This window comes from Triturus cristatus, chromosome 6, assembly GCF_964204655.1.
Source record: "Triturus cristatus chromosome 6, aTriCri1.1, whole genome shotgun sequence".
NCBI classification, from domain to species: Eukaryota; Metazoa; Chordata; class Amphibia; order Caudata; family Salamandridae; genus Triturus; species Triturus cristatus.
This window is the reverse complement of record NC_140589.1, coordinates 1,772,819,386-1,772,846,641: the sequence shown is the minus strand read 5'-3', so window position 1 is coordinate 1,772,846,641 and position 27,256 is coordinate 1,772,819,386. Positions and strand designations below refer to the sequence as shown.

At 45.6% G+C, this 27,256-nt stretch overlaps 1 protein-coding gene across 1 annotated transcript in view; it reads right to left on the bottom strand.

Annotated features, from left to right (window-relative positions):
* Positions 1-27,256, bottom strand: part of ELP3 (elongator acetyltransferase complex subunit 3) — a 797,912-nt gene that overhangs the window by 481,472 nt on the left and 289,184 nt on the right. Inside the window, exon 8 of the mRNA XM_085613064.1 lies at positions 8,905-9,066. Within this exon, the coding sequence (XP_085469190.1) occupies positions 8,905-9,066 (162 nt within the window). The remainder of the gene's footprint in view (positions 1-8,904; positions 9,067-27,256) is intronic.

Genomic DNA, 27,256 nt, shown 5'->3' with positions numbered 1-27,256 from the left:
GGTAATGAATCGACAAGATTTAAACAACATTGCTCCAGCGCACCTGTGTGTGGTGTTGTGCAGCTCAATACCAGCTTCATTGCACACCTGAAATGATGCATCAGAAAATGCTCTTGTGGTGAGCTCAAGTGACTGAAGCAAGGAATGTAGTCTCCAACCTCACTAGTTTCACATCATCAGAGGCTATAGAGTCAAAAGGCTTACGAGAACATGGGAATGTACGTTTTAAACTAGATGGGTCTATTAAGTGGGAAATGCAAATCGAGAAACCCATCAAAAAGTAAAATTAAAATAAAGTGAAGCAGAAAGCATTCCAAACAACGATTCCTGTAAGAGCCATTCATTAACAGGCCAGTTATGACTAAATGACAGACCTGCATCAATATGATACAAATGATATCAAATGATCCAAACAAAATATAAAGGAAGTTAATGCCCTTCTCAAGAACCTAAAGGCAAAGTCCAAGCCACTTGCTCAATGTGAACAAACTCTTGACTACACAATCCCAACACTGGCGTAACGAAAGATGAGTGGGCCCCCCTTCAAGGTACATAAAGGGGCCCCCACTCCGTATTTACTGTGGAGCTCTCAGGACTGAGTACGGTGCAGAGGGGGCCTCCTGCAGCTTGGGGCCCACCCGCACCGCGGGGGCCTGTGTTACGCACCTGAATCCCAATGTTGTAGAATATATCTCTCTTTGGTGGGATGAGGTGTTCCAAGCTTGTCCACAAAGGAAATGCTGTCATTATACAGAAAATCTACAGCACACTCTTTCAAATGAAGAGAAACACAAGCTATTTGCTGATGAGCAGAGGCCCAGAAGACAGGTTCCGTATTATTATGTTAAAGGGTCTTGTAAATCGTGCTAATACAACTGGCGTCAAGGCGCTAGCATCCAGAAAACCTAAACAACATCAAGTGGGGATGAGTCAAATTTCCTGAAACACTGCATATGTTAAAATAGCCAGGTGTTTAGCTCCTTTCTGAATCTTAAAAGGTTGGGCTGAGATCTAAGATGGTCGGGCAATGCATTCCTCCATTTAAAAGCGGAGTAGGAACATTTTCTCCCCCCCTAGTTTTCTTTCCTTATTCTCGGCACTTGTACATTGTTGGCTGTACTTGACCATAGAGTTCTTTTGGATTAGCACCATTTGAAAGTATCTTGAAGAAAGCATGGACCCTTTTGATGAAGTCCCTTATGGAACAAACATAGAGCTTTGAATACGTGCCCTAATAGGGAGCCAGTAGAGTTGTCTGATGGATTTTGATACCAAAGAGATTTTGGGTGGATTCAATACAGCTCTGACGGCTGTATTTTAAAGAGTCGAGTCTGTAGTTTTTTGAAGACTTGAGATTGGGCTCCCACCAATAGAGCATTACAATAGTCAATCTTTGATATGACCAGTGCTGAGATAACTGTTTCCCTGAGTTCAAGAGGGAGATGTAGCAAAAAAAAATCTTTAGCATTAAAAAACAAGATGTTACCTGACTGGAGCGGTCGGCAAAAGTAAGTTTACTGTCTAACACCACACCCAAATTTCCAACCTTCTGAACTGGAGTTGGCAGAGATCCTAGACTTTACGGCCACTATGAATTGTCCATAGGGTGTTGTTGTTACCGAACTGCAGCACCTACGTTTTGTCAAAGTTGAGCTTAAAACAATCCTGGGCCAGCCATTGAGCAATATAAGACATGCATGCACTAAACTGGGGTGCTATCTTTTTTGGGTACGAAGAGACTGACACTAAAAGTTGGCGATCATGCGCGTATGAACATACTGAGAACTCATGTGAGCTTATCAAATGGATGAGGGGTGTGACGTACACGTTAAAATGGGTTGGACTCAGGGATGACCCCTGAGGGACCCCACAAGGTAGATAAAAAGGCGTGGAGGTGAAGCCCTCTAATGATACTACCTGCTTTCTGTCTGTGAGGAATGACCTAAATTAGTTTTAGGGCTGATCCTCTTATGCCAATTCTGTTCAGGCACTTGATCAGTGTGGCATGATCCACCATATCGAATGCGGCCGATCGGTCCAACAGGACCAGGATCGTGCTATCTTCGTTGTCTATGTTGGATATGATCTCTTCAGTGGCTGCTAAAATGGCAGATTCTGTGCTAAGCCGTGGCCTAAAGCCATGTTGTGCAGGATATAGACAGTTGTTGGTGTCACCAATGGCAGTAATCTCCTGGTTCATTACCTTCTCAAGCATCTTGGCTGGAAGTGGGAGGCATGAAATAGGTCTGTAGTTTTTTTCTTCAGCAGGATCCAAGGACTGATTTCTGATCAATGGAAGTATAGAATCTTTTTTCCAGATAGTTGGAAAACTTCCCGTTTCCAGAATCCTATTAATGAGGGGTGTAACATAAAGCACAATTGTATCGAAAAATTATAAATCACCTTCAGGGGACAGGGATCCAGATTTAATATTTTTTTTAAAGGAGGCCATTTGCACAGTTGTAAGAGATGTAAAAGAGTTTAAGATTTGGGATGATTCAGAGAGATTATTCTTCTGTTTTGTTTTCCGGGCAAGAGGTAGAAAGAGGCTCATTTTGAGTGAAAGTCTCAACTGTGCATGCAATGAAGACTACTTTGCCATTAAAGCATAGTCAAACACAATGAGTTCAACAAAAACGGGTTCTCTATCATAACCCAAGCAGGCTATTTTGTCTTTCACCAAGACATGAAACCTCTCTACTTGTATATCTCTTCATACTCACAGTCCACTCTATTTGCGTCTTGGATGTTTTAAAGGATGAACATCAATTAAAAGCAGAGAGTGGTAACCTACTAAAAACATCTACATGTGACTGAAAATGGTGTGCAGTCAAAATATAGATTTTTTATATCGACCTACACCAATATCGATTTTTTAATATCGTAGGGACACAATAGCGATGTCAAGAATATCGGTGACCAGAACATCGACCTTAAGGTAAGTGATATATATATTTTTTTATATCGAAGTAAGTAATATCTAAGTAAGTAATATCGTTAGCAAAAATAAAGTTGTTAATAATATCGAGATTTATATTAGTGTTATGAATTTTAGTATGTATTTTATATGTAGGTCTAGCATTTTTTGTAATGTATTTTTATTATTTGTAAATATATGTATTAAATGTTTAGAAATTAGTACTTTTTTAATGTAAATTTTGCGTTTTAGTATCAGAGCGGGTTACAGGTTTATAGGGGAATAGGGTGGGAAGCAACTGAATTCTAATTAATATGTTTTTATTTATTGTTGATTATATTATCAATTTATTATTAATTATTAGTTAATTTTTATTACATGATTAATTTATCATTATATTAATTATAATTTATTTATTTTATTTATTGTTAGTTTATTGTTAATTAATTATTAATTGGTAAATCATGTTTATTAATTCATTAATTGATTGTGTTATTTTGTATGTGTAGCGGGTTTTGGGTTTATAGAGGAATAGGGTGGGAAGTAATTTAATTATAAAATATTAATTAATATGCTTTTATTTATTGTTATTGATTATGTTTATTGTTAATTAATTGGTAATTAATTTTTATTAATTGATTAATTTATCATTATATTAATTCTAATTAATTTAGTATTATTTTGTATTTGTTATTCCTAATTAACTTATTGTACATTTACAAGCTACATTGGCTTCCTATCGAGCAGAGAGCGGAGTTTAAGAGCTTATGTACGGTCCATAAAGCAATCTATGGACAGGCCCCTATCTATATTAAAGAGCGCTTGAAGGTTTATAAGCCTAAACGAACTCTTAGGTCCTCTGATTCTCAGCTTTTGGTTTGCCCCCGATATAAGCTAGCAACCAAAGGTGGGAGATCCTTCTCAGTTCTGGTTCCACAGATATGGAATAAACTTCCAGAACCACTTCGGAGAGAAGTAAATCTCCTGCGTTTTAGGAAACAGTTAAAAACGCTTCTATTTAGGGAGGCTTTTGGCTCATCCAATTAGCTGCACTGAATGCCTTTCTTTCCGCCTTTCATACGCTCTGCATTATTTCTGTTTGTCGTCGGTCTTGAGTGCCTAGAGACCTGTAGGTGAGTTGGCGCTATATAAACCGAAGTTAACAATAACAATTTATTATTAATTGGTAATTCATTTTTACTAATTGATTAATTGATAATTAAATTGTGTTAATTTTTATGTGTAGCGGGTTGTGGGTTTATAGGGGCATGGGGGAAGTAATTTATTATAATTAAGTAATTTTTTTTTTCTTAATTGGTATTGATTATTAATTTTTTGTTAGTTAATTTTTCATTGGTAATTAATTTTTAGGTCTCGCCTTGCTATCGCGTAAGCGATTGCAAAGCAAGACTATTGTAAAAGGGCATTTCAAAGTGCTCCCAAAAAGCGGATTGCATTGCTAGCACGCGCACAATCACGCGCTTGGTGCCGCCATGCACTCTGCTTTTTGGGAGCACTTCAAAGGGTTTGCTCCCCCGCCCCCAAGCGCGCGCGCGCCACGCTCCGCCGGGCTTGTCTTTTTTTTTTTTACTTTAAGCGCGAGGCGCGCGTGCGGCCAATGGTTGTTGTCTGTGTGTTTATAACAACTCCTGGTGAAATCCGACGAACATCTCAGCACACCGGCCCTAAACACCTGTACCCAACTATTTATCTGAAAAAGTACATGGATTAGTGGGGTCTAAAACCACCTTCCCTGAAGCTACGCCCATGCACAATCCTTGTGCATGATTGTTACCTTCAGGTTCATGGTTCGTTTCGGTGCCGCGTGCAGTCCTTTCTGCAAGCTGAAGTACTTCTCTCCTGCAGCGCGCGCGACGGGAGGCCACGGCAAACTGCCCAAGGAGCGTTAACGGAGGCCTGGGTCCTCGCGCAGCTACAGGTGCGCGGCTCGAGCCATCGTTGGCCCCGGGGTCTCCTCACAACTCCTGGGAGGCAGGGCTGAGATATCCCTTTCCCCGTCTTTGCAGCCTTGCACTGTCAGCCTAATGTCGATGGGAAACCTCCACTGGCCAACCCGCAGCGCTCCTTCAACGGCTACTTAATGCTTGCGGGGGATTGGTCCACAGGTGAGTTAGTTGCATGCTCGTATCACTTCTTAACACTGACACAGACCTATGAATTTACAATACAATGTTTCCAGTCTGAATAGTGTCTTTTTAACACTCAATTATGTTCACCCCACCCCTCCACAGGGAGGGTCGCGCCAATATCCCAGACATAGTCTACGCCTGAGGCTAAATGCACCTCCACCCCCCACCAATGGTTGCAACTCTTCCACTCGGGCTACCGCCGCTCCAGAGGCCTGTTACTCCCTCGAAGTCTGAGGTTTTACCTTTAAACGACTACAACCCCCAGAATTCACATTTGTGACTCGGAATAAACAAGACCCGAAAATGGTGTCCACGGTGACCTAGGGTTACCTATAGTGAGGCACTGCGCAGAAAATCATCAAAAGGCTCTGTATATCCAAATACTACAGCTCCCGGAATGTATGGCATGGTTAAATCAAAAACCCAGGACTGGAAATCTGGCATCTCATGTGACATGGAAATAATATGTTGAAGGCGCTGCTTTTGACCAAATCATTGCGCTCAAGTACGCAAGCCCCAGAATGTATTGCTTTGTTCAGCTAAAGGCCAGGTCAGCAAACGTCGATTCTGATGAGAAGTTCTCTGACCACGATAGAGACGTGCGATTTAAAGGTGTGCACCTTTATTTCGGTTCAACACCGGTGTTTTGAAACAAAATTAGCACTTGTGCGAATATTTATGTCTTTATGCACTGTTAATTGGCTGACCAAGCCTTAATGAAAAGGATGCAATCTCATTTGTTGCATTGGGGGCAATATTTACCTGAGAGTTTTACACGAGTGAAGCCGCAATTCTACCCCCATTTTGAGAGAGCGTCCCTGCACCAGGACGTGTGAGCAGACTGATCCAAGGTAAGAATTTTCCTTTAAAAAGTGTCGCCTCACTCGCCTGCACGACAAACACAGTAGATGAATCAAACAAGCATTGGCATAGCCAATAGGTCTCGCTTTTGAGACCTTATAAGTATTTAGTTATGCAGTACAATATCCTTGGTGCAACAACACCAACTGTTGCATGGCTAAACACTTATAAGGTCCTAAAGGCGAGACCTATTGGCTATGCCAATGCTCGTTATTAATTTATTAATTGTGTTATTTTTCATGTGTAGCGGGTTGTCTATTATGGGGTAATAGGGTGGGAAGTAATTTAATGTTATTTAAATAAATATTAATTTAATTGGTCTTTATTATTAATTGTTTTGTTAATTAATTATTAATATGTTATTTATTTTACAAAAATTATTCAATCTATAAGTAAGTTAATTTAACCCCTACGCTATCCTACATTTTCCACACTGTTACACTCACTGGAGTGGGAATAGTAATTTTAACCCCTACGCTATCCAACACTTTCCCTACTGTTGCACTCCCTGGAGTGGGAATAGTAATTTTTACCTCTACGCTATCCAACACTTCCCTACTGTTGCATTCCCTGGAGTGGGAATAGTAATTTTAACCCCTACACTATCCAACACTTTCCCTACAGTTCCACTGTTTGGAGTTGGAATAGTAATTTTTATCATTACGCTATCCAACACTTTCCCTACTGTTGCACTGTTTGGAGTTGGAATAGTAATTTTATTTCCACCGCGATCTAATATGTTTTGTATTATTATAGTTAATGTAGTATATAATCAATTTAAAAAATATTGAAAATAGTTGTTTTTTTATTTGGTATATATATTTATTTAATTTTTCATTTATATTATTGTTTTTTGCGTATAGATGTATTTATAATTTCTAAGATATTTTTTAACAAGTTGTTATTAAAATAATGATTACAAAATATTAATAAGTATATATATTAGATATTATATGTATATGTTTTATTTTTACATTTTATATATATATTACTTATAATTTGTAAACATTTTGAAATATTTTCAACTACGTTTATTTTTACTATATGTATTATTTACTTTATTTTACATTATTTTTTTAACTTAAATAAAATACGATATTTTTAACAACGATATTTTTTACATAGATTTTTTTTTTCTCGATATTTTTGACCTTACCATAATGTAGATAGGATGTCGATATTCTTGACTTCGATATTTCTGTAGGTCAATATTCTGACCTTCAATATTCTGTCAGTGATTCGCTGAAAATATAATAATTACTCATACACAAGAAAGGGCAGCAGCTGCAGATCTGCAGCAATACTGACTTTCTAATAGAAGACTCATAATGTACAGCATATTGCATGCAGAAGGAATGAGAAATTGTTTTGTCTAATGCACAACCAAAGGATGCAGCTAGGATGACAATCACATTTAACTAACTGTGAAACTTGTCAGATAGGATGCACAGAAAAATTCTTTCCACCAAAACAGTAGAAAATGCCTATGCTGCTCATCAACATTGACCAATTTGGTTGAAAAGGTATGAAATTAATTCAGCCCACATGCACATTTGTTTTAACTCTGAAATACAATTTCCAAAAATAAAATATGAGGTCAGCACAACGTAACACATTTATGTAAATGGACAATGAACGGAAAGAGGAAGAACACAGAGCGAAAATATGTTCAGAGAGCCACAAATCAAGCAAGGTCCCATAGGGTTGCAGTGGTAGCCACACTACTTACAAACTACACACAACCAAAGAATCCAGAGCTGAAAGGGATGGGAAAGCCAGTTGAAATAAGGAAAATTAAAACATTTGCCATTTTTGGAACAAAGGTACAAATGTTAAATGTTGTATTGTAGAACATTTGAACTGTTTTTCAGGTAGCATAGAAATATAGTATAATGTAAATAAACCTTCTTTGATAAGCACAGACTCAGTGGGTAGTCAAACAATCTTTCATAGCTCATCAATAAGGCACTGATAATCTTCTACATCAAGGAGACACACAAGGAAAGGACAGCTTGTGTTTCTGTTTTATCCTGCGAGATTTCAACTCTTGGGCACTTTTCTAAAATTACTAGCAACCTGCCAGATTGCAATATGTTATGGTTTTCAATGTGAAATTGAAACAAACACTCTGAAAGAAACAAAGGGATCGCCAAACCTTTTCATGTAGATCATAAAATATACCACATAATGTGATTAATCCAAGTTTAAAGACACTGATCTCAACATCAAACCATGCAGTTGAGTCGTCATATCTCCATAATCATAGACAATTCCAATAATGTGAATAGTTTATGACACCTAGAAATTGAATTTTAATTTGTGGATTTGCCAAACCAAATCAACATTGTAACAGAACTTCTGAAAAATAGTGAGGTAACAGAGACTGTAGAGGAATAGTTTCATGAAGGAGCTATTCGCCAGCACAACAAACCAGAAAGAGAATTCAAGAATACATGAAATGACAGAAAACAGTAAACATCACTAAAGCAACTGAGATTTGTTCAACAACATTCTGCTTTAAAACATTGATTCAAATTGAGGGTGCATTTCTTTCTTCATGAATGATTGTCTATAAATACTGACACGGGGTTCAAGCTAAACACAACATTGACACAGCTGTAGAAAACATACTGTGTGCACTGATGTCTTCAGATGTTCCCAGAGGAAAGGCTTTGGTTATCTAATTCAAAAACTATCTATCACAAAATTCTGTATCTGCCATTTTTCAAAAACTCTGACCAATGGAGAAGGGAGATCACAGAAGACCTCTACTTTTCCATTCACTGTCTACAACATCTCTACAACCTCTTACGTTCTGTCCTCTTCTATTTAGGAAACAGATATACTTGAGTGTCAATACTTGGGGAAAAGAATGGGCCAGGACATTCTTGCACAATACATTAGACAAGTATACATGCACAGTTTAGTTTCCAAATGACATGTTCTTTCTGATTTTCCAAGTTATATTCTATTTACCTGTTGGTGTCCCTGGCCACATCTTCATAGACGCTTTGCACACCGATCTCCAACCTAGTACAACCGTATGACAGCATATCACTCAAGTGTCGCTTCAAGCAGTAATCTGGCCTGGTCTCTATTGTTATGCCAACGCACTTGGTGTTACTCCGCTCAGAGTACCTATGGTGAAAAGAAGGCCAAGTTAAAACCAATTATTTTGACCATCGAGAGCAAAGCAGAAGGAGTGAACATTTCTCCTGCTTCTCATTACTCAAATGAAGGAAGGAAAGTTCTGTAACATGGCATATGGAGCATGAGTTCACCTGGACTAAAGCATCCCAAAAAGGCACAGTGATTTTTATTGTAACACTACAATATATGTTCTAATTTTAGTGGTTCACAATACAGAAGATCATTATAAACCTGGTCCACAGTTCTCCCTCCCCATGACCATACCATACACATAAAAGGGTCTTTGACCTCTGCCTAATCACTCAAGCATATTGCAATTAATATGAAGGGCCTCATTAAGAGGTAGATAGTAAAAGGGAATCAGCCAAAAATTGGCTGATGCCCCACTAAACAATCTTTTTACCGGCTGTCTCAATTAGAGTGTCAGAGAAAGCAGTCCATCTGAAAGAGGAGCATTCAGACTCTGCCATTGGGAGACGCTTCATGATAGAGCATCCATCAGTCCACCTGCTTTCTATGTTTGTTAATGTCCAGAAGACAATTACACGGAACGCCGGCACCAGGGCACTAAAAACAATGAATGTCCCTTACGCGTTGACCAAAAGTCCTAGCACAACAAGGACATTGATTGTACAATTTCCAATCTAGCTTAAAACTGTTATTAGTAATGTCTATTCAAGTCAGCTCCATCAAAAGTTCACATAAATTGACTCTTTTAGCTGTATTTAACTATTTAACTTTACTTATTACATATGCAGAATAAATATTTTGCCATCTTGGTAATTTCCCATTTCAGCTATAAACTTAAATAGTGTATCCTTCACGAATCATAATTTTTTTATAGATTGGAGTTTCACAACATATTTTGAAGATGAATCCCTTTCAGGTCAACAGTGATCCATCTTTAGGAGCATAAAGACAATCACCTTTCAAAGGTTCTTGAAACAAACAAAATGGCAAAAATGCAGTTTGAAAAAAGGGCTATTAATAGACGTTTCAAGCAGGATAGTGGATCACAGCATGCACCTAGGATCAGTGGTGAATTACAGAGTGTTGTTTCTCAAACAATTCCCATCCTGTTATCATAGCAAGCAGCCTAGTGGTTCATATACTTATGAAGCAGGTTATTCTCTCCCATACACATTGTAATCGCGGTTTTCTCTACGAGAAGAGCCAAGTCTAATGATACCCACTGGATAGTGTTCCCCTTCCTGTGAACTGACCTATTCCAAGGGCATGGTATTCAGGTGTCTCTTTTAGCTGTTGAATGCACTCATTATTTATCTCCATGTAGATGGTTCTAGATGGTCCTCTAAGCTCTTGAGTGGTCGCTGCATACTTGTGTTTTCATATATGCGGTCATATGTGCTATATTCTACAACAGTCATCTAAGCTTTAGTGTCCTTACCACACACCCATTCTGGTTTTTACCAGAAACACTGACAAGGCCTGTGACACATACATGTCTGTGCATTGTACCTAAAGCAGCATCAGGGGGCAGAACATGAACGGTGTACATTGGCCAGTTGGGTCAAGCAATGTCAACCATTTCAGGAGCAATTGCAATCACACAGTTGATGGATCCGTGAAAATGTCAATGGATGGCGCAATAACGGGCGGCCAGCCTATAAGTTACTGGACAACTAGGGGATATTGTGAGTTTTCAGGTTTAGTTCATGTTTTTAAGCTGTACATATGACGTAGCAGTTGGTCCTGAAGGAAATATTGGTCAATTTGCCAGTTGTAAAGCACAGTTTGATAGACAATGTTCAAAAGCATTTCAGCAACCCCAGATGACTTTTCTCTTCTTTCTACTACTTCTGCTCTGTACTGATGAAGGGCTAAACCAAGAAAAACTCGTCTAGAGATAAACAGCACTACGTGCACCAACTTTGGTGAAAAACTACAGCAACTTTGAAGTAAGCGTACTGCATTTACCAGAAAGCAATAGGGTGAACTGTGCTCTGATGAGAGGCAGTGTGCTCCATCCTCCCCTAATTTTTCAAAGTGGGTGGGATAATCAACTTCTGAACAATATAAATGTAATGGCAGGATCAATATACTACCTAACGACAAAGAACCATTAATCACAATAAAGTCCCTTCACCACCACTGTATTAGACATCAAACAAGCTAAACTCAACTACTATTACAGCTTGTCTGCAGGCATCCCCATAAAGTAAGTGAACCTCCTCCAAAAGATACACTACTGCAAAGACAGCACTTAAAGCTGCCAAACGCATACACTCGTTGGTCTTTTGTTTTGCTCCGTGCTCACTGGAATTATTGAAACAGTTTTTAAAAATATTTAAGTGCAGTTTGCATTCAGTAGTCCAAACCGCAAGTAATTTACAACCTGCCACCAACAAATATACCTTCACTGGCCCACCCTCAGACAAACACCACCTAGCCAAGACTACTAGGAGGACAAGATGATTGGCTACTAAGTGGTTTAGAACTTTATGAATAGAAATAACATGACTGCAGAGGAACGCCCCCGACTCCGACCAGGTTCACCGCCGCTACTGGATTCAGACTCATCACGCGGCTCACAGCGTAATAGGTCTCAGAGGACCAAATCCAAGAGACGACATGGTTCCGGATCGGACAGGCAGTCCACGAGTCCGGAGCGACCCCTCTGAACTTGTCGCTACACGGCTGGCAGCCAAACGAAAGCTGACATTGATCGCTAAACCTTTCCGTATGTATTTCCCTCTGAGTGGGCGTGGATGCTAGGCCATGGGACTGCCAGGCCACAGACTTCTTGTGCCCCCCCCGTTCTCATGTTCTCTGGGTGGGTAGGGTGCCTTTGTTGTGCGGACTCAGATCTCCCCTGTTGGAAGCCTGGTGTGCCTCATACCGCGACAGATACTCCTAGTTTATGGCAGGGTCGGGTGGGGGGTGGTGGGACTCTAGGGGAATGTAGTTTTCGGTTATTGTTTTTTATGTTGTATGCAGACAGGCTATTTAGATCTCGATCTCTTCGATGCTATTCCTTTCGAGATGAGGGATAATGGTGCTAAGTGATGCAACTCCTCTTGGGGACCTTACTGTGGTTTCGTGGAATGTCCTGGGCCGCCTGAATAAAGTAAAAGGGGGTGCAGTCTTGAGCCAAGCTAAGAGGTATGGGGCTAAAATCCTACTCTTGCAAGAAACCCACCTCCTAAGCACCAAAGCCCCATGTCTAGCTCGCTTTGGTTTTCATCATATTTATCATGCGGGGTTCACTAGGGGTATCCGGGGGGGTGGCCATTTTACAACATCGCAGGGTTCAGTTCCAACACGTAGCACTCCGGACAGATCCCGGGGGCAGATTTCCGTTCGTTACTGGTACGCTATATGGTGAACAGGTTACTATAGGCAGCATATACGCCCCCCACTAGGGACGGCATTCATTGACAAGATCTCTGGAGTCTGTGGGGACTTGCCTGAGGGGGGACTTGCCTGAGGGTATGACCCTTCTTGTGGGTGACTGGAACGATACAATGGGGCCACTAGATCAGCAATGCAATGCTGACCGCCAACCATTACTAGGTCCCATTAAATTGAGCACATTGGTTTCCACCCTGGGTTGGGCAGACGTTTGGCGAGAATATCACCCCAAAGAACATAGCTACAAGTACCTGTCTGAAGTCCATGGGTCACAATCTCGACTAGATTACTTCTTCATCCCTCGCGTATTTCTTCATTGATTCTCACAGATCACTCATCATCCTCGAGGGCTCTCCGATCACTCCCCAGTCACCCTACAATTTCACACATGCTCTCGTGAACTCCCCTTTCGCTGGCGCATATCTCCTTGGCATCGCCGGTGGCCAGACTATCAAGATATGCTCCGCACGGCCATTACCGCATATCTAGACTCCCATGGCCCATCCGCCCCATCCAGATATATCTTGTGGGAAGCCCTCAAGCCTACTGTTCGGGGGGCCGAAATTAGCTATCGTACCAAAGAAAAACGCATGTGGCGGGAGCAACTGGAGGCTCTGGAGTCGCGCCAGATGGCCCTAGTACTACAGCTTAACCAAGACCCTAGCCCTACTGTCCAGCGCAACCTGCTGTAGGCGCAACAAGAGATGCAGCAATATTTAATGGGAGAGGCCAAGGAAATTTGGGAAGTGTCACAACACCAGGTTTATCAATGGGGGGGGGACAAATCAAGTAGAATGCTCCACCGGCTTTGCCAGGCTGATAAATCTCCGGCGATTTTCCCCACCGTACGTGACGCGGACGGATCTTTATGCAAGTCACCAGAGGGCGTGACCAGGGCATTTGCAGGACACTTCATGACCTTATACGCACGACATGAACAGATCTCGGCCGATCTAATTGTGGAATTCCTCACAGATATTCCACCGCGGAAGCTTCCTGACCACTTGCGTGCACAATTGGAGGCCCCAATTAAGGTGGACGAACTGACTGTCGCCCTCAATGCGTTACACCCAGGGCGTGCCCCAGGTCCGAAAGGATTCTCTATGGAGTTCTTGCGGCCTAACATACACTTATTAGGCCCCAATTTATTAGCGGCAATCCTAGAGGCCGAGGAATTAACCATATTGTCCAGGATTGGCGACACGCGGAAATAGTTTCATTCCTCAAGCCCATGCGGATGACCCGTCCTCTTACCGCCCCATTTCCCTCCTTAACTTTGAGCCAAAATTTTGGGGGAAAGTCCTTGCTGATTGCTTACGAACATGCATCTCGGATTTGATCCATCCCAACCAGTCAGGATTTATGCCCCAAAGGGCCACCCGCCATGATATCCGGAGGGTACATAATGCTATGGCAGCAGCCCCGGGCATAGGGCGGCCGGCTGCCATGCTCTTGGCCGACATTGACAAAGCTTTCGACTCACTAAGTTGTGTCTACCTCTTTCAACTGCTCAAGGCGATGAATTTTGGTCCGCGTTTCACTGCATATGTACGCCTGCTCTATACCAACTTAACGGCGTCAGTACGCATAGCTGGGCACCGCTCCTACCCCTTCCCTATCCAAAGAGGCACTAGACAGGGCTGCCCCCTGTCCCCACTATTGTTCGCCCTAGCGGTTGAGCTCTTAGCAGCGTGGCTTAGAAGTGACCCAGTGCTCCGTGGCTTTGAATGGTTCCAGTCGCGATCGGACCGTATCGCGTTATACGCGGATGATGTTCTATTTTTTATGATGGACCCCTGGTTCTCTAGGCCCCGTATATTGGAAATCCTCAGAGTGTTTGGGGAGACTACTCAAAATCCGTGCTGTTTCCAGTGTGCGGTCATCAAGGTCGCGAAGCTTGGGCATAGCAGCTATCCCGTGCGACAGATGGTTTCAAATATCTCAGCATTTTCGTGTCACCATGCCACAAAATCTCATGGGCGCACAATATCACTCCATTGCTAGCGAGTCTCAATGGTGAAACAGCAATATGGTCCTCCCTTTCCATATCCGTATATAGGCGTTCGGCCATCTATAAGATGGTGTCACTGCCCTGGATTCTATATCGCCTCCAAAACTTCCCTTATCCTATTCTGCGTTCTTGGTTCGCACAGGTAAACGGCATACAAAAGAAATTCCTCTGGAATGGTGGGGCGGTCAGGGTCGCTCTGAGAACATGTGCACAATCCACATACTGTGAGGGGGATCGCGGCAGCGGACATTTACTCTTATTACGTAGCGTCCCATATACTCGTGGTGAATGAATGGTGGCACAACTCCCCCACAGATCCAACAGATGCGATCGAACACGCGGCAATAGAACGGACTCCCCTCCTTCACCTCCTATATAGTGCCACGCACCTGGATCTCATGCCTCCCGTAGGTAAAGTCGTGATACAGCTGTGGCGGCCTAAATTCAGACAGAAGGGCTGGTACGGGAAACGTACCCAGGCAACCCCACTATGGCAGGGTACATACCTCCGCCCCGTGGCCACCTTGGGGGGGGGAGGGGGTCCAGGGGATGGGACCTAGTGGGAATATCGACCCTCGGTGATGTGATGCAAGGTACTACACTGAAATCCTTCCAGCAACTACAGGCGAAATATAACTTACACAAAACACAATTCTACAAATTCCTCCGACTTAGTCATGCACTCACTCCCCTGATCCACACGCTTGAGACCCTTCCGGAATTTCACCCATTAGAAGGCCGCCTGCTTATGGGCGATTTAGGCCTCCACAAGATCAGGCAAATATACCCGACCCCGACGACTCACACATCGACAACGCTCGACAAGACTCAACTGGCGTGGCAATCAGACATCCCCGATTTGACAGGCGACGACTGGGCTGAAGCTATCGCTAGCCCGCGGGGTGCGGCGGTCTCTACACGATACCACCTGATACAGTTTAAATATTTGCACCAAGCATACTATACCCGGACTAGACTCTGGCAGATGCCAGTTATCCAGTCCCCTACATGTCTTCGGTGTGACCGGGAGGAGGGGACATTCTTGCATTCAGTTTGGAGTTGCACGGCGTTGCAACCCTTTTGGCGCAGAATACGGTCCTGCCTCAATGAGGTACTTTCGTGGGTACTCCCGCTTGACCCACGCCTTTTCCTCTTACACAGCACAGACGACATTGGGGGTAATACGTAAAAGCAGCATTTACTGTTCCTAGCTCTCAATATCGCCAAGAGGGACATTGCACAACAGTGGAAAGGGACGTCTCCCCCTACCCTGGGCAAATGGAAGACCGAATTAGATAGATGCATGCGGGCTGAAATTGCAGTCTTTATAGCTCGTGGTTACCCTGCTAAACATAGAATAATTTGGACTTGATGGGCGTCATATCGAGGAATCGAGCTTCCCCCTCTGCCACCCGCAGACCCCTGATCAATGCCCCCTATTCCCAATGCCCCTTGATGTGCATATCCCGCAGCGTTTGAGAATGGATCCCTATGCTAATATATCATGTACCCATTTCGTGAGATCGAGTGATGTCTGCAGTTTGTTTCAGGTGTACCGCCTGCATGTTCGGCAGGTGTTTGAAATTGGTAAAAATGCTAGTATTTTCGTGCTATCAGTCCTTTTCCTCCTACAGGTCATTGTAGGGCTTTTGCCCGTCTTTCAAATGAATAACCAAATAAAATTTGATGTTAAAAAAAATAAATAAATAACATGACTGGTTCTTTGCCTAGTACAAGGCCACTAACAGCAAGGTACACTGCAATGGAGGATCAAATTAAGCGTAAGACTTGAATAACTGATGTGCCAAAAAAGACAGATTAGGTAGCAATAAAAGAAAAAGAGTGCAGCATGATATGGGATTAAAAACAAACTATGAGGCACATTCCTTGTCATTATTACCTATTTCAACACACATAGATTCAAAAGGGATCCCAATGCTAAGAATATTCATAGGTTTCCTAAGAAACAAAATACACACTCAGCACACCCTATTAAAAACATTACCAACAGGGGAGGAGCCTAGCGCTTGACCAAGATGGCCGCGTGAGCCTTGAGCTCCCGAGACCCTCGTGCCCTCCGTCGACTATCCTGTCTCTAATCCTGTTTGCATGCATGGCATCGTGCAGATGACTTGTCAGGGAGGCGATTGATGCTACCCGCGGTCGGATCACCCACCGGGAACCGGAGTTATGCATGGCGGAAGATTGAGGCCTATCTCCGAGGGATGCCAGGGGCTAGAGTTGGCAGGATGCCCGACCTCTAATTGAACAACAGCGGTCAGGCGAGGTGTGAACTACCGGACGGAGGTCCCTATCCTTTCACTTTCACTTTCTCGCCCTTTGTTGGTCCTGCCCAGGGAGTGCTCTCGGCTGCTTTATTATCATTTGGACGCTCTGCACGCTACTCTGGCGGCCCATCGCAGGACTGCGCACTCCTGCCTCCTTTCGCTGAGAGAGGGTTGTCCTGTTTGAACCGACCTGCTTGAGCCAACCATGTCGGGCAAAGCAGAGGTGGATCGGCTGAAGCCTAAGGCCACCAGGCGGGGAGCCTACACGCAGGCCAATAATATGGACCGCTACGCCCAGCAGAAGGGGTCACCGGGTGGACCGAGCCAGTCGCCGGATGCACAGAAGACTGCCTCACCCTTGGCCCCGGACCTCTCGCTCCAGGATGTCATGGGCGCGCTCGAAGGGCTGCAGACTTCGATTGGGAGACAGTTTGATGCCCTGGCGCACAAAGTGGATGCCATCTTGGTGGACGTTAATCTGATCCGCGCGGATTTGGGCAAAACGAACAAACGAGTTAAAACCCTGGACATCAAGACCACGGGCCTCGCTGATGATGTCTCGGAACTACAGACCGAGGTCCGTAAGTTGCGGACCGAGAGTGATCTCGCCGTCCGTCGGCTGGAGGACTTTGAGAGCCGGGCCAGGCGCAACAACGTGCGCGTTATCGGGGTCCCGGAGTCCTCGGACGAGACTTCTGTAGACCTGCTAGTGGAGGACTTGGTGCTTAACCATCTGCAGCCTAAGGGTCTTGGAAAGTTTTTCACAGTTGAGAGGTCCCATAGGGTGCCAGGTGGTAGGCCCAAAGTGGGAGCCCCACCGAGGCCGATTGTCGCCCGGCTCTTTCATTTTCGAGATCGGGATGCTATCCTGCAAGCATCGAGGGTGACGGGCCCGGTCCCCTTCCAGAATGCGTCGGTGAATTTCTATCCTGACTTCACCCAGCAGGTGCAGAGGCAGAGGCAGGGCTTCCTGGGGGTGAAGAGGCGGCTTCGGGAGAGGGAACTGAAATATGCCATGCTCTTCCCTGCCAGACTACGTGTGGTGTACGAAGACCGAACATTCTTTTTTGAGTCGCCTGTCATGGCCGATGAATGGCTGGACGCTCTGCCCCGACGACGGACGGGAGAGGACACTGCCGCAGACGGGGACAGTGGCCGGGATGAACAAGGCTGATGTCTTCGGAACCGGACTGACTCGATTTGACTCTAGCTAATGACTTGCACAGAATGCAGTAAATACGGAGGGTTGTGGGAGGACGAGAGGAGCTCTTTCCTCCCTTAAGGTACTTTTTGTAGATTTTGGGTTTGGTAGGGCGACAGGCACACTGCAAGTTGGGGGGGCTTTGTAAGCTGCAGCAGGGGTGCAGGGTGGGGGGGGATAGTTGGGATTTTGGGTTTGTTGTTGGGGGGTTTGTTTCTGCAAGGCGTATTGATTATTTTCAGGACTGTTCCATGGTGGCTCTTCGGGTGTGGGGTGGGCCTCCTCACGTTTGGGGATGGGGGGTAGGGGTTTAAGTGTTATTAGCTGGAATGTTAATGGTTTGGGGGATCGCATTAAGCGCGGGATTGTTTTGCAATTCTTGAAACGGTCATTGCCGGATGTCGCCCTACTGCAGGAGACGCACCTTATAGGTAACACGTGCTATGCTCTTAATAGGAAGGGTTATAAATTCATAGCTCATTCGGGATTTTCCTCTGGGTCCAGGGGTGTGGGCATCCTAGTCAGAGCCTCGCTACCATTTGAGGTGGACTCCACCATTGTTGATGATAGGGGGAGGTTTGTGGCGGTGGCGGGGCGGTGGGAAGGAAGAACTTTGGTTTTAGTTTCGGTTTATGTCCCGCCGGCCCTGCAGGCCTCCACGTTTACAGATCTGGGTAGGGCCTTGCTGGATCTCCCGGGGGGTATGCTTGTGGTGGGGGGTGATTTCAATGCTGTCGGCTCTGGGCTGCTGGATAGATACCCGCCCAGAGACACAGGGGGGGCTCAGAAGTGGCTTCCAGACTTTCTTGACACACTTGGCCTGATAGACTGCTGGAGGCTCCGGCACCCCACACAGAGCCAATACACCTTCCACTCCGGAGCGCATGGTAGCCTCTCTAGGATTGATTACCTGCTCACTCTGGCTGCGCACGCCTCAATGGTGTCCGAGGCCAGGCACATGGCGCGTGGTATATCGGACCATTCGCCAGTGTGGGTCAGGCTGGATGTTGGTCGTGAGGGAGGGGGAAGGGTGGCTCCTATTAACCCTTGGTACTTCCGAGACCCCAAGATGCGCAGCGCACTGGTGAAGACAGTTGATAATTTTTTCAAGGACAATCAGGGATCCGTGGACTCGGCAGTGTCGCTGTGGGAAGCATTTAAGACCGTGCTGCGAGGGGAGGCCCTCTCCCTTGTAGTGGCGGCCAAGCGGTGGAGAGATGGCGCGGTTATGCAGGTTGAGGAGGAGATCGTGGCTTTGGAGGGAGCGCTAGAGGAGGAGGTTTCAGAGGCCTCACTGCATGAGCTGAGCTTGAAGCAAGCCGAGTATAAGGACCTGGTGACGAATGCCGCTAAGACCCTCAGTAGGGAACAGCAGGGCCGCTTGTATGATGTTGGTGACAAGGCCGGGAAACTCCTAGCTTGGCTGGACAAAAAAGAACGGGTTAATAGAGTAGTGCCGGAGTTGACGGGAGAAGGGGGAGAGGTGATTGTGGAACCTGAGAGGATTGTACAGTGCTTTACGGACTATTTCCGTATGGTTTATGCCTCAGTGTCGGATAGGCCGCTCGAGGACTCGCGTGACCTCTTGCGTGATATCGTTTTGCCCTGTCTTTCCGACGTAGATAGGGACGATCTGGATGGAGACATAACGGTCGATGAGGTGGCGGGAGCTACTGCGCGCTGAACTCGGGCAAGGCCTCGGGCCCGAATGGCTTGCCAATTGACCTGTATAAGCTGTTTCCGGATAGGGTCGCCCCTCACCTGCGCGCCATGTTCGTGGAGGCGCGGGGGGGGGGACCCTCCCGTTGGATCAGCGACTGGCGACAATCGTTGTTATACACAAAGATGGTAAACCCCGAGATAAGTGTGCCTCATATAGGCCTATCTCACTTCTTAACGCCGAGCCGAAGATTCTGGCTAAAGTCCTCGCGGCCCGATTGATCAGGGTACTTGGAGACCTGATCCATCCGGATCAATCCGGTTTTATTCCGCATCGAAACACTGCGTTAAACCTTCGGCGCCTTCATGGTGTCATCGCCAGGGCGGGCACGCTGCGTGAACCAGCTGTTGTGGCGTCTCTCGATGCCACGATGGCCTTTGATACGGTGGAATGGGCATATTTGTGGGCTGTGCTGGCCAAGTTCGGCTTTGGACATGGTTTTGTGAGTTGGGTGAGGTTGCTGTATGAGGGACCCCTTGCGAGTGTGGTGGTAAATGGCCGGGCGTCGACTCCGTTTCAGCTTGGAAGGGGCACTCGGCAAGGTTGCCCCCTGTCGCCATTGTTGTTCGCCCTCGCCCTTGAGCCACTGGCGGCGTGGATACGCTGGAATCCGGATATACGGGGACTTCGATGGTCGCCCGAACACGAGGACCGCATTTCGCTATATGCTGATGACATCCTGTTGTATCTTGCCTCGCCCAAGAAATCACTGATAGTGGTCTGCGACGTTCTTACATCTTTCGGTAGGAATTCGGGTCTCGTCATCAACTGGAGTAAATCGTATCTATATGTTCTGAGTGGCGAGGTTCCACCGATCCCGCAAACTTGTTCGATCCAGATCGCTCAGCAGGGCTTCGTGTATCTGGGGATCTTTATCTCCACGGACTCCGCTTTGCGGTATGAGAGGAACCTGCTCCCCGCCCCTAGCGCGCCTGCGGCGGGATGTAGAGGGCTGGCGGAGGCTGCCGCTCTCCCTCGTTGGGCGCGCTGCCTTGTTCAAAATGATGTCTCTTCCCCGGTTCCTCTACGCATTGCAGAATACTCTAGATTGGGTACCGGCCAAATACTTTCGGGAGATCGAAAGCCTCCAACGAACGTTGTTGTGGGACGGGCGGCCGCGAATAGCAATTGCTAAGATGACGCTTCCATGGTATGATGGGGGTATTGCGCTTCCAGACATCCGACGTTACTATTGGGCCACCCAGCTGAGCGCGATTAATCATGGTCTCTATGGCCCTGCCCTCAGCCCTGGTTATGCCATGGATAGGTGGTTGCTGCGTGGTGGTAATTATCACAGGGCGTTGTACTCGCGGTCCCTGGACTCGTCCCTCACGGGGCCCACTGGGGTGGCGGTGCGGGTGTGGAAGATGGCAACCGACTCGTTGGGCTGGAAGGATAGGCTCACCCTCGCTACCCCGCTGTTTGAATCTGAAAGATTGGGTAGGCTTTGGCATACAAAAGGGTTTGATAAATGGGACCTGATCGGCATCTCAAGGGTCGGAGATGTGCTGATTAAGGGGAGGGTGAAGTCCTTTGAAGAGTTGCAGAAGGAGTATGAGCTGGGGACTTCCGAGTTTTTCCGCTATGTTCAGGTGCGTCATGCCCTCCGGTCAGTCCTCGTGGAGGGTGAGAAGGTGCCTGAGTCCTCCCCTTTGGAGGACCGGATCCTTGACGGCCATATGCCTGAGAGCACGATCTCGCTCATCTACAAGAAATTGATAAATGTCCGGGCGGATCCGCTTCTGGGGCTGCGGGACCAGTGGACTAGGGATGGACTCGAGTTGGATGATGAGGATTGGCAGTCTGCGGTTTCCTCTCCCAAGGAGGTTGCGATCCCGTCGCGTCTGAGGCTGGTGCAGCTCAAAATACTGCATCGAGTGTATGTGACGGGGCCAAGGCTGGTTCATATGGGATTCTCTGAGGAAGGCCTATGTAGGAGGGGATGTGGTATGGTGGGTACTTTCCTGCATATCATCTGGGAATGTGGTGTCATCACGGAATTCTGGAGGAGAGTCCATGCAGTGATGGGGGAGGTGACGGGCGTTGCTATGCAGCCGGAAGCGCGGTGTTGTCTCCTGAATGTCTGGGGGCCCACTGATCACGATGCGGCACAGGCCCAATGGGTGACTCTGGGTAACATGGTCGCTAAGAGAGACATCGCGCGATTGTGGGGCTCCGTGGGGCCCCCCACATTGACCGCGTGGAAAGAAAATATGGATTGGAGTATGCTCAGGGAAAAGACAGTATATTGCGCTAGAGGCCGCCCTCGGAAGTGGCACGCCATCTGGGGGCGGTGGAATCAATACAGGGGGGGGGGAATTTGTCTTGCCCCTGATTTGGATCCCCCCCGAGGAACAGCTTTCTTCTTGACATTCTTTCCAGCCCAGTATATAAGATGTGATGATTAATTGACTTCTTGGGCCTCTGCTGTCCCCCTTCTTCCTCTTATCACAGTACTGTGACTGTTAGATGATTGGGGTCCGGCCTCCCCTGGGGGGCTATCACCATGGGCATTCAGTGTTCTTGCCTTGCTGGGGTTTGTTGTGTGTTTGTGTTTATTTAAAAACGGAATCTTTTCACTGCTCCTTTAATGCAATGTGGACGCTTCTTTGTCCTTCTCTATCGAAGCTGCCGAACCTCCGGGTTGTCGGCTGAATAGCTGTGTCCAGACTCTTGGAGAAATAAAGATTTAAAAAAAAAAAAAAAAAAAAAAAAAACATTACCAACAACTGATGATTTTCTTGCATGAAAGCACAGGAAAGACACTTTATTCACATTGTCAGGTCGATCTCCCAGAATATGCTATACGACACTCTGTATAAAACACACTTCTATGTAATCTCTTCTGAATACATGAGGCTCACCAATCACGTTCTAAAACGTTTTGTGAGCTGATTGGATCACATGTGCACAGTGAAGGGCCTCTGGAAGCACTTCTTTCCTTTAAATTATTCCAAAGTACTTTGGGTGGATCTGTACTTCTCTTAGACCCTCGCCTTCAACCGAATTGCTTGCTTTGAAACACATACATTTGAATTGGAGAGTCAAATACTGTTCCCAGTGTCCCTAAATGTGTGTTTGCAAAGATAAGGCTGTTCGTAAACTACAATTTCCACATGATTACTAGAGTCTATCAAAAGCAATGGAAATTGAAGTTCTCCATGCTTATGCAGACCAGGTTAAGTGGATTGGAAACTTCCCCTTCCTATCCACCTAGTGTGCCTCAGCCGTGCTAAGGACACCCAGTAGTGTGAGGTCAGTTCAGACCCCATGGCCTTACTATCACTTCAGATTCTTCCTGAGTTGAAGTGAGCCACGGATCTATCAACTCCAAAACATTAGCTGATCAAATGGATCAATGTACTTAACGCTCACCGCTACCATGTAGTGTTTAAATCTTGGGAGGACCAACTCCGCTTTCACCTTTCCTGCTGAGATTAGTAAATGGAATACCATTAAATTTGGTAATAAGTACAATGCTCAGAAGTTTGAAAACTGTTTTGTCAAGTCTCAAAAACATAGTTTCGGCGTCCCAGCATCTTGTAAAGTCTCACGTGTTTTGATCAGCCATGCGTGCAGACCGTGATTATAGTAAAATATCAAACTGATGATAAAGTTTATCACGACGAAACAGTAAAAAAAATTCAACTGTAAAGGGGCCACTAGCATCACTTGGTGTGACACGTTTATTTACATTTGTGACTAAGATAGGGAATCAGGTGTCAGGGAGGTTAGGAGAACACCAGCTCTCCAGTCTAGCAAAATCCCTGGTGTTGTCAAGTCTTTGCAGACCTGGTGCATTTTCTATTGCTCCTGGAGACAAAAAGATAAATCTATGGTTACCCCTAACTTTACAGAGTAACACCAATTTATGAAAAGCAGACCAAAGCATGCTGTCTTTTGAGATGTTTCAAACACTGGCTCAGTCGATACACTAGTTGGATATCTTCTTGCCCACAGCTAACCCTCAAAGAGATACAGAGGGATGTTTCTTTAGCTGTTCACAGAAAACACGTTCATGAGAGGGCAGGTAGGACTACCATTAGCTCTAGAGTAGACATATATACACAAAGGCTTTTCCCACAAAAATGTTAGTTGCACCAGAGACCACTACAAGATGTAAACAATTCTACACACACAGGTAAACTGGTTTCCATCGGCTGCTATGGGTCCATGGTGGTGGGAAGGGCAGGGTAGGGGGCAGGTGGGAGGTTAAAAAAAGAAACAAACAAAGAAAACGGCACTTACCTGGCCGCCACCTCTCCTCAGTTCTTTGTCAAGGACGCTGCAACAGGAAACACTCAGGCTCCCACTCTGTCCCAGCCAATCATGATGCTGCTGATGCAGCGTTGTGATTGGTCTGTGTGCCGTAGTTCAGCGCTCAGAGAGGGAGTGGAAGCCTGGGCATGTTCTCCACCCAGGCTGTAATGCAACCCGGGTGGAGAACATGCAAGTGCGCAAGATGGTTTGGCTGGCCAGAGACGGACGGCCTAATTGTCATGCGCACTTGAGTGCACATACCACTCCTCCCCCTGCTGGCTGACAGCCCAGCCCAGACCCACCCCTTAAAAAAAAAACTGGGCCAATACTGTAAAAATAAAATGATAACTGTTGGAAAGTGGGTCATTGGTAGGGGCAAAAGTAGGTCTGCCTCTGGCAATAAGGCCACTAACGCATGGTAGGACTCAGCATAGGTCTTAGAAAATTATTCCGATACTCAACCCTTGGTAACGTGGCTGCGAGCAGACAGGCTTAGCTTCAAAGATATTTAAAGTAAATAATTAAGACACAACACATAATAAAAATCCAACACCAATTTATATAAATAGGAAATATTTTTATCTTTAAAATGACACCAAAATGACAAAAATCCAATGTAGGGAACCGGCGATATGAATTTTTAAAGATTTAATAAAATATAGCACTTAGAAGATTATAGCACCATATTGTGATACCTGTGTGTGATAGACCGGGCCAAAGCCAAAGTTTCAGGCCGGGCGAGATGGAGCCCTGAGCGGCTACAGCTCGCGGCAGGTCCTGGTCTCAGTTTCTTCCTTCACACTTAAAAACTTTTCGGGAGCTGTTCTTCCCGAGGGCCCTCAAAGCTCCCAGCCTGTCCGGATCCGGTGAGGATTCGCCCGCTTGACTTTTGACGAGGTCCCGGTCAATTTCCTTGGAGCGGACTTAGAAAAGTTCTCAAGATCGCTTCAGCGGGGCAACCCAGGAATCCAGGCCGGCAAGCGATGAAAGGCAGGCGGCTTGGCTCTCGCGGTTGCTCCCGGTCACCTTTTCTACGAGCAGAGAAACTTTTCTGGAGCTTTTTCTCACGGGGTCTCTCGATGCTTCTCATGTAGCCGGATCCGGTGAGGGTGTGCGGGCCTCAGATTTCTCCTAGTCCCGATCAATCTCTGGAAGTTGGAGTGATGGAGCTTTTAGCGGGATGAACCTGGTTGGCTTGGCCGGCTCACGGTTGAAGGCAGGCGGTCTGGCTGGCCGGGTTGAATAGGTCCCTTTATGGAGCTTTTTTTCAAAGTTGCTCCAAAGTTCTCCAAACTTCTTGAACTTCTTCCTGCAGTTCCTCAAGGGGTCCCACAGTGTCTCAAACTTACTCCAATGGTCCGGAAGCTCCAAGATGGTCCTTGAAAGTTGAGGATGTCAGTTCCCACAATCCACTGGTACAAAACCTTTACAAATCCACAGATGGTTCTCCAAGGTGTAGATTTAGTTGGTGATGCTCCTGGTGAGCTCTTTTAACCTGTAGCTTTCATGGAGTCCATTCTTTAGTTCTTTTTCAGCAAGATAATCCACAAGGCTAGAGTTTTCAGATGGTGCAGTCTTCACAGGCAAGTCCTTAGAAATCTTTGCACAGCAAAACTTCTCAACAGGGCACTTCTTGCTTCAGTAAGTTTCAAGCAGCAGATCTGAGAGGCTCTGCCCCTCTTGGATACTTATTTCAAGTTCTCTGGGTCAGGCAGGAGGTAACTTCTGATCCATGGGAGCTGGGTAACTCCTAAAAAATAAGACCACATCCTGTAGAGTGTGGCATTATTTTGTCCCAGAGTGCATCAAATCTTCCAAATCCATAATGGCTGATTTTCCAGCAAGGAGGTAAGAGCTGGCTAAACACACCCCTAGGATGGCTAATTTACTTAGACTCTCCCCCCTGCATGTGCTCATACCTTCCTTAATAATACCATCTGCCTAAGGTGGGAAGTTCAGAGCTGTAAATGACACTGGTCTCTACTCTCCTCTTTGAAGAACATAGTTTACGACTCCTCCCACTGGCCTGGCATTCCTATGGAACAGCACACTGCCCTGCCAGCAGAGCTGGTTAACCCCAGGGGCTCATTATCACCACTTCAAGGCAGCCTGGCTAATCAACTTAACTCTGACCAATCAGGGCAGACCACTGGAAGACTGAATTTGGACTTACAAACAAGAAAGTCTTATAATTTTCTTGTATGTACACTTTAGGAGAAATTCAACAATATGATATTGTTGGATTTATTAATACCAGTCTGGGAAGTCTTTGAATGGCATTTCTAGCCCTCTCCTATCAAGAGTTATTAATCAATAACTTCCTATCATGTTAACCTATGTAAGAGGGGATTTGCAATGGGAAAGATGACTTGGGCCATTTTTCCAGAACCAGGACTTACAAAAACATATTTTATAAGTACTTGTCTTATATCTACAGGAACCCCACCCCAAGTGCAACTAGGGGAGACTTTAGGGGTTCTGAATATGTAGAAATATTGCAGATCCTCCCTCCACAGTGCTCCTAGAATCAAAGTCGAATTTGAGCAGCACTTTACCACAATGTGGGGAGTGAAATGTGAAATTTCACTTTACCCAGGCATATAAAAACTCATTTTATAAGGGTGTGCCTTAAAAATACCTGGCCCCCCACCCCGGGGAGACCCTGGGGGTCCTTAAAATGCCAAAACATTGTAGGTTGTCCATTTTTAAGTGCCCCAAACACCAAAGTCGAGTTTGGGCACAATTTACCTTTTAAAAGCAGTCCTGGCACCCATGGCTGTTTTTAAACTGACCTCAGGCTTCAGCAGCGCACACATGCAAGTGCAAAAAGAGCTGCTGGCCTTTAAACTGCCAAGCCCCATGGTACTAGGTACTTCTAGGTAGTTTCAATCCTCCTGCCCTATTATATACTAGGGGCCTTTAGGGTAGGTCATGCCAATCACAGGGGTACCGCACCATACCATTGTGTACCCTAGTGTATGTAGGTGTTTTAACGGTATTCTAATGTGTCTCTTTCAGCATAGCACTAGCCCTGGGTCTGGTAAGGCAGAGCCCAGGGTCAGTCAGAGTCAGTTACCACCAATTTCAGTCAGCAAAAAGTTTGGGGGTGCCCAGGGCACAGGATGACTTTGCAACAATAACAGTATGGTATTTTCATTTTATTTTCCATGTGGGGCGACGCTCTTCCGCCTCAGTAGAGGAGCCACTGCTGCTGGTTTACATGAGAAATCCTCAGTTCTCCCTTAGCAGCTTGGTTCAAGCAGCAAGCCCTTCTCTGGATGAAAACATAGTGGTTATATGTGCAACAACTATTCAAAAAACAACAC